The sequence below is a fragment of the Pezoporus flaviventris genome, unplaced genomic scaffold, assembly GCF_033815535.1.
Source record: "Pezoporus flaviventris isolate CSIRO_AGI_PZ_B2104156 unplaced genomic scaffold, CSIRO_AGI_Pfla_v1 ptg000045l, whole genome shotgun sequence".
NCBI lineage: Eukaryota > Metazoa > Chordata > Aves > Psittaciformes > Psittacidae > Pezoporus > Pezoporus flaviventris.
The window spans coordinates 30644574-30656978 of NW_026892593.1; the positions used below are offsets into that span (position 1 = coordinate 30644574).

Consider the following 12405-nt stretch of genomic DNA (forward strand, 5'->3'; position numbering starts at 1 on the left):
AAAATATGTTAATCACAATGGTGCCTTATTCCAGAGTAATTTGGGAGAATCTAACCACTGTTTTGAAAGTAGCAGCTAAAATTTATTGCAGAGTTGAGGTGCATGTCAGCCTTCAGATTACAGGAGAAGGCAATGGGAATGTACTTTCCAACTGTCCATGTTGATCCTTTATTTTAGGCCAAGTAGGTGATACAAAGACGAGGGGGTTTGGTGTGTTCCCTGATTTATTTGTATTAATGATGAGTAGTAGGTTTTAAAGCATTTTATGGTACTTGTTTTTTTTTCTGTCTGTATCACCAAAACCAAATCCCAGGCCACAGATGAGAAGATGAGACATTAGTGACTTGTAAACTTGACTTAGGTTTAGTGACCCTGCTGGCTGTAGCTGTGGCTTACTGCAACTGCGAGTCAGTCACCCCAGTGGCTTTCCAACTTGCAAATATGCCGTGCAGGACTGGGGGTTTATTAAGTCAGGTGCAGAAGTGTACCAGTCTGGCTGCTCCACTGAAGGCCAGCATGGATTGAAACGGTTCTGGAGCATGAAGACTTTGGAAAACACAATTCAGAGGCACCTTAATAGGCTGTTGGTGAGACGGAGTAGCAGCATTACTCCATTATCTGGCTTTTTACCATTATCCATCATGTCACCTGTTGTAACAGGAATGCAGTTAGGTATATTCAGTTACATCTGAATACAGCTAAAACTGAAAATTTACTCTCTTCTGCTGGCATTCTGTAATTTTTCTTAAGCACTCTGCTTCAAGGAAACTGAAATGTTTTGTCACAAAGAAAGATACATTTTTTTCCTTCACTCCTGTATACCTTTTCATACTCCACACTTGCCATTATTTAATATTCCACATGTTCCGTGCTATTATCTGTCCAGGCTTCATGCAAAGCTGGGTAAATACCTTCCTTTTTTATCTGCTCTTCAAACCTTTATTCTTCAAAGCTGACTTAGCACTTCTGGGATGGTTCTAAATGTGAAACATCTGCATCTCTGTAAAACTTCTTAATGTCTGATTGCAGTTAGTCCTCCTAGCAACACTGCATAACAGATTTGGTTGGCTTTTCCCTTTAGCTTTGTTCATTAAAATATCCCAACGCATATTGTCTCATTTTTGTATGCACATTCTCCGGGTTTCCACCTGGCTGAGGATACAGTAGAAAGATAAAACTATTTCACTGATGTTCTAAATATTTTTATCAACACTTTAAACATTAGTCTAACCTGTAATTCTAATCACTGTGGGCCTAGAAATTGCATGTGTAAATAGCCTAATATTGCTTCCACCAGTGAAACTGGGTTGGCATTGGTTAGGCAAGTGACCAGTGTGGTCAGAAGCTCTGTGAATCCCTGTGTTTTGAACAGTGGATCTCCTCTGCATGGTCTTGCCTCTGTGTTTTGGACAGGAACAAGATTGTAAGCCAGCTATGGGGCTGAATGAGAGGGGGTGCCCACTGATGTTTAAAAAGTACAGAGCACGGCAGAAATGGTCTCTGTAGCTTTGTACATCAAAAAAATTCAAATATGGTAAAGAGAGCCCAGGTAATGAAAATGTTACTGTCACAGAGCATTAACAACTTCCAAGCAATAAGAAGTTTCAGCCTGTGTTTTTTTTTTTTTCTTTCTTAAAGCATGCTGCAGCTGAGCAGGCTCAATAACCTTGGTTTTTATTATAAATCAAAATGACATTTAAAAATTAATATATTTCATATAACTTAATTTACACAAAATTGTCTTCTAGTAAGGGGCTGGTCTGTTTATTATTTCATATCATTCTTCTTTCCCAGAGGCTTTTATGGAAGCATGTCAAGCCATTATATAAAATAAAATCCAACAAATGTGTGTGTATATATAATTTACTAGAGCAGAAGTCTGTGCTCACATGAGGGAATTAAATCAATACTCTCCAAAAAGATGCTTCACAGCAGAGTGTTGCTGTGCACAGCATGCCTCTGGGTGGCTGTTAGCTCTTTGTTGTTATGCTCTAAAGCCCTCCCTAGACATTGGGCAGCGGTTGGGAGCTCTGTACCTAGGAAAGCCTGCACATAGCAACACACTGCATCATTCTGCTTCTTAGCTTCCCCAGCTCTTGATCCTTCTTGTACAATGTGGCTGTACAGCATCTGACCAGCAAAGCTTTTGGTCTCTAGGTAGGTATTTCATAGAGACACCTTACAAAAATTATTTACTTGGGAGTAATTTGCTACATGAACAAGTATGTAGCATGATCTGTAGCATATGTAGCAGATCAGATCTAGGTGACTGGACAGAGAGGTCTTAACACATCTTTAAAGTACACCTCAGATCAGAAGGACAGTCAGTTGTAAATTAGGAAGTGTCAGAATGAAAGCTTCCCATGTATTTCGACATGACCTACCTTCTTATGCATCATAATGGTTTACATTACTGAAGGTGCTGCGCAGGTAACTTCTTTATGTGTTACAAAGGGTATTGACTGAACAGCTACTTCATATTTTATTGTTTCCAACATGTAACTCCCAAGTTTCTCAATGCCTAACACACGAACCAATAATAAATACAGTATTTTGTATTTTCTTCTTTGGGTTTTTCTAGTCATACATGTAACACTGGAGTGACAGTTGTGAAGTTATCTACATAAAGTCTTTTTGAGGAAGGGGGATACATTTATTTTATAAGCAGGAACATTGATACATACTGCCATAATTGTCAATACTGAAAATCAGCTGTAGGTGTGCAGAATGAACTGCAGGTGTCTCACCCAGAAGATGGGGGAGAAAAAAGCCGACCTTGGAAAAACCTTGTTTGACTTGGTCAGCGACATACAGGAGCAATGGGAAAAACAAACCAAACAAAACTGTTAGCTAAACTAACCAGATTTTAATGAGATTTAGAAGCCGCCAAAGTTTATAAACCTTCCATTAAAATTGGCAGTGGGATGGAGAAGATGGGCCCAGATGAGTACCCTTATGAGGACAAGGCTGGCACAGGTCCACAGTCATACATTTGGCAGCTGCCTTGCCAGGGAGCACGTGCTTAGTTCACGTCTGTTGTTTCCTGGCAGGGGGAGATGACAACACAACGTGGGGTGGAGGGAAAGCTGGGGGCTGGGGAGGGAATTTGGAAATAAGGGAAAGGGTGCTTGTCACTACAGTACTGCACAGGTTCTGCTGCTTACAGAACAGCTTGGTTCTTTGTTCAGTCTGGAGTTTTGTTCCCTTGCATCTGCCTATTCTGACATAAATTAGGCAGGGAATGTTGTGGTAGATTGACCCTAGCATTTTCCTCCTTCTCAATAGTGACCATCCTGTGCACTTAGTCAGTGGTTTCTCTGGAGAAAAAAAACCACACTATCGTCTATTTTAAGATGCATGATAACACAAAAGCATACACAGTAGCAGCAAGTTAACTCCAATTTAATTCCAATATCTCTAACCATTCCTTTCAAGTGGACAAATTTCCAAATTGATCCTCAGCTCGAAGATGTTACATAGTTATTATAAAAAGAGTATATGAAAAAAGAGAGAATTTAATATGTGAAATTATATTGACACTATAAAGTGCCTTCTCTCTGACTTTTGTTGTTAGTGCCACTGGTTATTCCATTAGCTCTAGTAATACGTTATCTTTAGTGCAAATCAGACACTTTGGAGAAACTAACCCGCAAGCCAGTGGGCTTTGCAACTGTCTTTAAATTTCAGAGAGACGCGGGCACAAGGATTCAAACTTCTGCACTGAGAAAAATGAGAACAGCATAACTAGGTCAGCACAGACACATATCTAGACCTGTCTGCTATTTCTGTTGGATTAGTGGGATACCTAGGGAAGAGTACAAAGTGACTACACAGTCGTATTTTCATTATATGCTCCTTCAGCCTCCCCATTTACATTCTGTGCATTGAGACATGAACCAGGGTTTTAAATGGGGATGTCTAAAAGTTTAACTTGAAAAGCCTATGTCTGATCCAAAACTAAAAACACCGATGTAGGCTCAGACTCATCTAAACAGTTATTGTGACTTTTGCACATACAAGAGAGATTACTTTGAGATGTATATGTCAAGTGGTGTTGGTGATGCAAGTCCTTAATCAGGTCCATCAGTTGTAACTATTTTTAGTATTTTATTACTTTTTCCTTTGAATCATTTTTATCATCATTATTCATAAGATATTACTCTAAAAATGTTAATCATTACCATATAGTAGTACCAGTTTGATGTGTGCAGTAACTTTAAAATGTAATGCATTTTCCCATACTTATCTCCTTACGCATGTTGTAATTTAGAAGTATAACACAGTATGTTTATTTTTAGTACACCTCCTTATAATCTCTCAGTTCAAGAATTTCAGAAGAATGAGAGCATTGATGTTGAGGTAAGGAGACTATAACAAACATACTGTCAAACATAATGAGATAGTAACATTCACAGATTGCATTTGGTTCTGAAATAATTGTTTTAAAACAATTACTAAAATAATTGTTTTACCCTTTCATTATTTTTTCTGTGGTACTGTTTCCTTTTTGAAAACAAGACAGGAAATTCATAAACTCAGAATTCAGCTGCTTCAGGGTTATGCAAAAAGTAGGAAGCAGCATGCCAAAAACTACTTCTTGTCCACTCGAGTTCAAGATGGCATAAAGTGGCTAAACCAGAATGTATTTCTGCCTCCAACCCATTACTGATTCTCACTATGGTACTGCCAAGCAATTATACAGGTAATGGTAAACTATGGAGGAAGCTCAGGGTGCTTTCTGTGTTGAGCAGGACATTCAGTCAGCAGTGACATTGTCGCCCTCCAGATGTGCTTTCAGTACTGAGAAGCTTGTGCGTAAATGAAGAAACGATGTCCTGTTTGTTCAGTATGGGGACTTCTGTAATTGTAAAAGAGATCATGTTTGGTTGGATGGGGCGAAAGAAAATTAAGATGATACTCGAATGAAGAGGGACCCGTCCCCTTTCATTCCAGGACAGAGATGTGGCAGACCAGGGAGTAGGGGTACAAAGGGAAAGGAGTTGCAGAGAAGACATGGCAGTATGTGTGGGTTTGATCGCATGTCATCTCATCGAAGTGACAGCTGGGACACAAAGATTTCTGGATGAAAAGCAGGAGCGGTTCTGCCTGCAGTGAGCAGAACTCTGAGGTCTAATGCATTAATTTATGGAGATGTAAACCCACTTTGTTCCTGGATGGGAGCATCAAGACAAGGATAGAAAGCATTTCAGTTATACATTGCCTCAAGCTAATTAACTCACTTGTTCTGCTTTGCAGATGTCGCATGGTAAGCGTGTGATATATGTGTTAATGTCATAGTGAGGATATTGAATCGGGTGGAGGGAAAGGGAGATTCCCAATGGTAGATATTCTCTTTTCAAAACCATAAATTCAGTTTGAGGGATATACTTGAAATGTCAGTGGAAATCTAAATTAAAACTGCTTCAGAAATTCTGACAAACGTGGTGGGGGGAGAAGGTTTATTGTATCAAGTTTAATGTTACATGCAAGACCACAGTTTCTGGAGACATCTGCAAATTTTAAAAGCTAGCATTGGAAGTTATGAAGTTTCATTAGGCATTCTCTTGTTTAATGTTTCTGTATTCTTCATTCTAGAATTACAACTTTAATATTCAGAAAACCAATATAAATACATGTAATTTATTTTTAGGTGGTGCAGCTTATCAGCACAGAGATACTGCCATATGCTAATTTTATTCCTAAGGAATTTGTTGGTCAGATAATGACTATGCTCAATAAAGGCTCAATACATTCTCAGTCATCCTCCTTTACAGGTATGGTACGTGAATGACAAAAAATAAAGCACTTAAATCTACGAGAAAGTAATGAAAATGTTAAGAGTACTTATCCTGATAAGGACTTGAAGTTCCATAGCATGCATTCCGTATAGACTGTCTGATATCCAGCTTGTTTTTATAAACTATATTTCATGGAAGTTGCTGAGCATTCCTTGCAGGCTTTTGGGTTTTTTTTGGATTGTACAGTACCAAATATTATGATGTAGAACTGGGGTTGCTGAGGTTTTTTTAAACAGATTTCCTGCGTTTCATTATTAAAGCAAAGTCAAGGAGGTGACACATTTCTGAGTGTGTTGCATATTTTATCTTTTATTTTTGGAACTATTGTGATTGCAGTGTCACAGCAATACATTCTTAGAATGTATTCTTAGTGCTTGTTCTTATCACTCACTGTTAATCTTGTTTAATACTAGAGGAGTGGTAACCTTTTTGCAAAATATAATACACTAAATGTTGCATTTTGATTGGTTTGTGGGCATGCACACTGCACAATTAAATATGGCATTTTACTCTTACAGAAGCCGAAATAGACATTCGAATGAGAGAGGAGTTTTCCAAGGTGTGTTTTGAAACACTGCTCCAGTTTTCATTCAGTAATAAAGTCACAACTCCTCAGGAAGGCTACATCTCTAGAATGGCGCTCTCTGTACTCTTGAAAAGGTCACAGGATGTATTGCATCGCTACATAGAAGATGAGAGATTGAGTGGCAAATGTCCTCTTCCACGGTATGTACCCTGTCTTTAGGAAATGAAAGGTATTACGAGTACTTTGAGAAGAATGTTGTGTTCAGAATATCACTCAATCATAGAAAACGATACTCTGTGTGTGTGTGATGGTAACGTTTAAAGGCAGAGAAATGTTTGTGGTGAAGATATTTCAAAGAAAATGTTGATACCAATTTTTTATTGAAAAGGCTGTAAATAATAATGGTCATGTTCAGTTCTGTTACATAGACAACAAGAATGTGACTAAGTAACTAACAGTGAAACAATGTTTCTGATATCTGTAACATAACATTTCTGAAATCTGATTTTCCTTTATTCCCAGCAGAGCTATGTGTAGTTTCTAAATTGAGAGGTGGAGGCTCATCAATAATAAGATAAATATCAGAACGACAACATTGTGAATCATTGCTCAAGTGACTATTCTTGAAATAGAAAAAATGACCAAAGTATGAGGAAATTCTTTTAAATGGGAATTTTCTGAAATTTCACTTCTGAAGATTTTTTGATCATGGATTATGAAATTGATTATTTTCATGTTTCAGTTAATCATGTATGTGATCAATTTCAGATTGAGATGTGAATTCCATTAGTTTCCAGTATCGAATTTATTCTATCCTAGCTGAGGCAACAGCAGTGGTGGTGGGAAAGTTAAAGACAAATTAGAACCTTAATCTCTAAATATCCTTTTTTTTTGATAGGATTTATTGCTGCTGTTTCCATTATGTGGGGTTTTTTTTTAATGTTGTGTGGGTTTCACAGAAAACTTTTATTCTTGAGACAAAAGTTAAGTGACTGTTTTTGCATTTTTCCCTTTGTAGGCAACAAGTAACAGAAATCATATTTGTTTTAAAAGCTGTCAGCACTCTCATTGATTCACTTAAAAAAACTCAACCTGAAAATGGTAAGTTATAGTTAAACAGTGTGATTCTAAACCAGGTAATGTTATATCTGCCACAAAGACATTTGTCCTTTCCTGTAATAATTTTCACACAAATACGAAGGAGAAGTGTAATCTGTAAAAGCTGGTATTTTGCAATTCTGTGTATATGCAATTCTTCAGGTAGACTGAAGAAAAAAAGACCACAAAGTTTTTCCAGTATACATAAAAGTATAAGGTCCTAAGATGTGTTTAATAAAGTAGAAAGCTTCAGTTTGTAGTGTCTGTTCTTAGGTAGAGCTTGATGTCTTCTGAAAACAAACAAAAAACCTTCTATACAATGTTAATAGAATTCTTAAATATACTTAGTCTGGCTAGATCCCTTTTTCTTCTCATAATGCCATTATAGGTCACTATGGATCACTTTTGTAGCGATGCCCTTTGCAATTAAAGGGGTGGTATACATGTTAAAAGCCTGGACAGGCAGTTAAGATACTTCGAACTCATGGTCTTGCTTTCCCTCTTTCTGCTGTAGTACCTCCTGTCGCCTGTATTAAGAAAGATGCCTTAGCTCATTGATGTCAAAGTAAATGGTTGACAGATGTATTTAAAGGGCTGAATTAAATGGAACACCTCAATTTCATTTATAGTCATACATCCTGCTCCTTCTGTAAGCTGACCCACTGTGTGCATAGAGTTCCCACCAGAAAACTTAGTCAGGTGTCTTCGTTAAAACAGCTGTGTTGGACTCTGAAACTTTGACAGACTTGCATATACAACATTTACCTTTACCTCCCTGCTTTTGATACTATGAGGAACAGAAAAGCCTTTCAATCGTCAAACCAACCAACCAACCAGCCTTTCGAGAAAAACACATGCAGGTGGGTTTCCTGAAAGAGGCAGTGCTTGCCTGACGCATCACTGAGCGGACAGATTTATGATCATGTGGTTTTCAAGGCTTGATGGAAAAAAGGCTGAGGGCAGGACTATGCCAGAATGTGTAAAGCCTTTTGGCTTTTGCCCTGAAGGCAACTGAAGAGCTACTTTGGTGGTCCTTTCTCTTAGAGGGGTAGAATAGCCAACTCGGCTGGACTGTTCCCCACATCCCTCCTCCTGCAATGAGAGAAGTTCTTCACCTGTCCATATATGGCAGTGATTGCCAAACCTCCTATGTAGTTTCTCACAAAGGGAACCACTGGGCAAATTAGAGAATCACTTTACTCCCACTTGTAGCTTTTAATAATTTTATTTCTTTAAAGAAAATTATTAACACTATCTGAAATCAGGGGTTCAGGTAAGCAAGGAAGTGACCTAATAAATAGGATATGTGCTACAATATTTGCTTTCACTTGTTGGACTAATAAACTTTACCGTGGGCATTTTTGTGTCTTGGTCCAGGGTTTCTCCTTCTGCCTGCTATAGTTCTTGTAATCTGGAATGATTTGAAATTAATAGAAAGCCTCATTGCTGACAAGTTTCCAAAAGCGAAATGTGCATCCAGTTCAATTTTCTGTCAATAGGTGAGAAGAGCAGGCAGAAAATGTACGTGTATTACAGATTTAATAAAAGTATTAGCTTCAGTTTGTCAGTTCTTCATCCAGAAAACACAGTGAATGACTCATGTAGAAATACAGGTGTGCAGCACCATTTTATGGACATCCCATCTGGCTTCCAGCTGTTGCTGCAAAAAGAGTATGGCTCTCCTGCAAAAATCCTACACCATATCGGAGAGCCCTGTTACAGATGTCGTAGCATCTCTATAACACTAGGTACCTATATTTAGATAGCTGAATGTGCCCTTATTTATACAGGTATTGGAAAAATCTGTTGTAAGAATTTGGACAGTAATAAGTGATTCAGTCTGTTCTTGTCTTCCTTGCAGTTGACGCTAATACGTGGGCACAAGTTATTGCCTTGTACCCAACCTTAGTAGAATGTATCACCTGCTCCTCCTCAGAAGTGCGCTCTGCTCTGAAAGAGGCACTGGTTCCCTTTAAGGACTTCATGCATCCACCAGCATCCAAGGTACAGAATGGAGCGTCTTGACCCCATAAAACTACGTTTTTATCCTTGAAGGAGAAAAAAAGGTATCCAAAAATGTTTGTTCCTGGGTGAAGTTTCTCTGAGGAAATCTCTTGTGACCAGTACTTTGGCAACCAGTGCTGACTGCCTTTTAACTGTACTAACAAGAGCTCAGTAATTCATGAATACAGGCTATATCTCAAAGGTTCCAGAGTGAGTAGCAGTGCAAACCTTTAATAAATTTAACTGAATAGTTGGAATCCTTTATAACCTAATGTACTTGCTACAGTATCTTGAAGTGGTGATTGAAAAGTGGGCTTATGTACAGCTTGTTGTGTATGTGTTCATGATGTAATTAAAAATATTTCAATGCAGTCAGATTTATTAGGCTGGTGTTTTGCACCCTTTTTTTGAAGTACGAATTGTACTAAAATTTTATGCAAGATAGTACTGTAACATTCCATATATCTGTAACCAGCCTTTGTAAACAAAGGGAACTGATATACTTGTGTGTATAATAAATGGTACAGTTCTGTATTAAAATAGTTGCATTTATTATTTAAATTATTTTTAAAATGTTGATAATGTTAAATGCTCTAAAATGTGTTTATTATGAATAAGTTGTATGCTTGCATTTTTCCTTACAGTTTGCCTTCTAATTTGCCAGATATGCTCGCTCATATCTGATCATGCTGTTAGTTCTTTTGCTTAATTGAATGTATCTTCTCTGTGGCCATGGGGCATCTACCTAAGGGTCATATGACAAAGGAAGCAGTAGTCTGCCAATCTCAAACTTCAAGTAGTTGACCTGAAGTAAGTTTGAATATGCAGAAATCCACTGTAGCACTTCAACACTACCATACCTCACTTCAGAATATATTTGTTTCCAAGACATTTGTTCTACTCAACTCTAACTATTTTTGGAGTTGCAGCCTTGCTTTAAGAAAATAAACCTTATTTGAAGTTTGTCAGCCTCTCTTGACCTCCTTGGCCAGTATCAGTCTTTGACTCATGACCCAGGAAAGGTGATTTCAAACATCTGAAAACGTGGCTGTAATATTTTGTTCAATATTTTTAAGTGCTTTGTTTTGTAATGTCTTTTCAACCCCCAAAAGTTGTTCTAGTCTTTTAATTATAAACCGTGTCTGATACAAAATCATGAGAAGTGTATTTTTGAAGATAGTTACTCATTTAGAAGTGCAGTAAAGTTTGTCATTAAGTAAATATAAATGTTTCACTTCCACGTAATACACAATTGAAGCAAACCACTTTTAATAGTATTGTTTTTAAAGTCTGTGACTTAGCACTTAAATTCTAATTTAATTATGATTTCAGTAATGTTTCATCTGTATTCACATATTTTTAATCTGTGATGTGAAAGCACAAAGGCCGAATGTAAAGAAGACAGGTGCCTTTCTATGGATTTCAGAATTTCAGAGCATACCTTTAGGTTTTTGTTCCTTAAAGTCTTTTGTAGATATTAAAAGATTATCATGCCTAAGAAATGGTATTATATCTGTTTGCTTTACACTTTCCTGGCTAAGGGGACATTGGTACATGTGAATAGATGAGAAAGTTGTAGGAGCTTCAAGCTGAAGGTGTGATAAAGTGGTTCAGGATTAAAAACACCCTATGTGAATAGGGTGATGCAAGCCCACCTTTGAATAGCTTGCTTCCAGAAGGCTGCAGTTTATGGCTCTTCTTAAGAGCTTTCTGTTCTGGAGTACCATCAGTATTAAAGAGGCTTCAAGATCTTCCACTTTTCTCTGTGACCAAAGTTGCATGGAACTTAATCATCAATGGTGGGTAGTTTTTAGAGAACACAGTTTACATTAAGGAAACAAATCCTTCCCATTAATAGAATTTATGTCAAATAATAGCTTTGGAGGAGCAATTCCAGTATATGGCAGAACTGGGTCCCACATACAGATAACAGCATCATCTGTACTCTGAGAATGAAAACCTGGCAAGTGCTGTCCTAATTAGTGGAAGAAAGTCAAGGTCTATGAGGTAATTAAAGAAACAAAGTGTAGGACTGGCAAGAAGGGTATTAATTTGGTTTAGAATATATTATCTTAACCAGGATTTCTGGAAAGAGGTGTATAGACCTGGGTGAGTGTGTTTCTAATTAGTTTGTAACTGGTTTTTCAGTGCTAACACAGGTGCATTCTGTCCAGTGAAGCAAATCATCAGCAGTATCTGTATTTTGAAATGGGGTGTGTAAGTCTTTCCTGACTTTATTGCTCAGGCTACCACCTGTGGACATTAATCTTCAAAGAGTTTTGAAATAAACTAACAATGAGCTAATTTTCCTTCCTTTTCTCTTAATTACAAAATAATACCTGCTATTTGAGGCATGTTTTGGAAATGCAGACTGTGGTTGACCATACTCAAACTGCTTACTAGTATTTTGTATAGTCTGAGAACTAAAACCAAAGCTATTTAGTTTAGAAAGGAGGTGTTTTGTTGTCTAATTTTGTCTGTGAATAAGAATTATTCCCTGTTCTGTGCTTTCCTGTCCAGCATTTAAGTATCAGCTTCTTTGATGCAAACAGTATTTTTGAATATTTAAATTCCACATTTTTACATGTTTCTAGCGAGGTAGATGTTGTTCCTGAAGAAATTTAATTTAATGTTACCTACTGAGTAGGCTTGTGTCCAACTTCTTTTCAAGTCTGTAGGTCTGCTTAGTCAGGAGAAGTAAAACATGTGGACATATTCAGGCTTGGGGTCTGCATTGTGTCACTGAAATCAGCTGGAAAAGGTGTACATCTGACTGTATGGAAATAAGTCAGCTGGAAGTGAAAAGATAAACTTATTGAAGGTAACCACAACCTTCACTTTTTTTCTTCTCTCCAACTTTAAAAAAGACATCCACTGGAAATCCAAAGAGAAAATATGAGGGTCTTACAGATTATTAGAAGATTCATATCAATAATTTGAATTACTGGGGAAACTTCTATGTCTCAATGCAGTGGCCAT

The 12405-nt window shown here is 37.5% G+C and overlaps 1 protein-coding gene across 3 annotated transcripts in view; it reads left to right on the plus strand.

Annotated features, from left to right (window-relative positions):
- MON2 (MON2 homolog, regulator of endosome-to-Golgi trafficking) overlaps positions 1-10928 on the plus strand; it is a 68916-nt gene extending 57988 nt beyond the window's left edge. For all 3 annotated transcript variants that reach the window (XM_061467831.1, XM_061467829.1, XM_061467830.1), the window contains 5 exons: positions 4299-4359; positions 5651-5774; positions 6317-6524; positions 7343-7425; positions 9284-10928. In XM_061467831.1, the coding sequence (XP_061323815.1) occupies positions 4299-4359; positions 5651-5774; positions 6317-6524; positions 7343-7425; positions 9284-9447 (640 nt within the window). In that variant the 3' untranslated portion in view covers positions 9448-10928. The remainder of the gene's footprint in view (positions 1-4298; positions 4360-5650; positions 5775-6316; positions 6525-7342; positions 7426-9283) is intronic.
- Positions 10929-12405: the final 1477 nt, after the last annotated feature.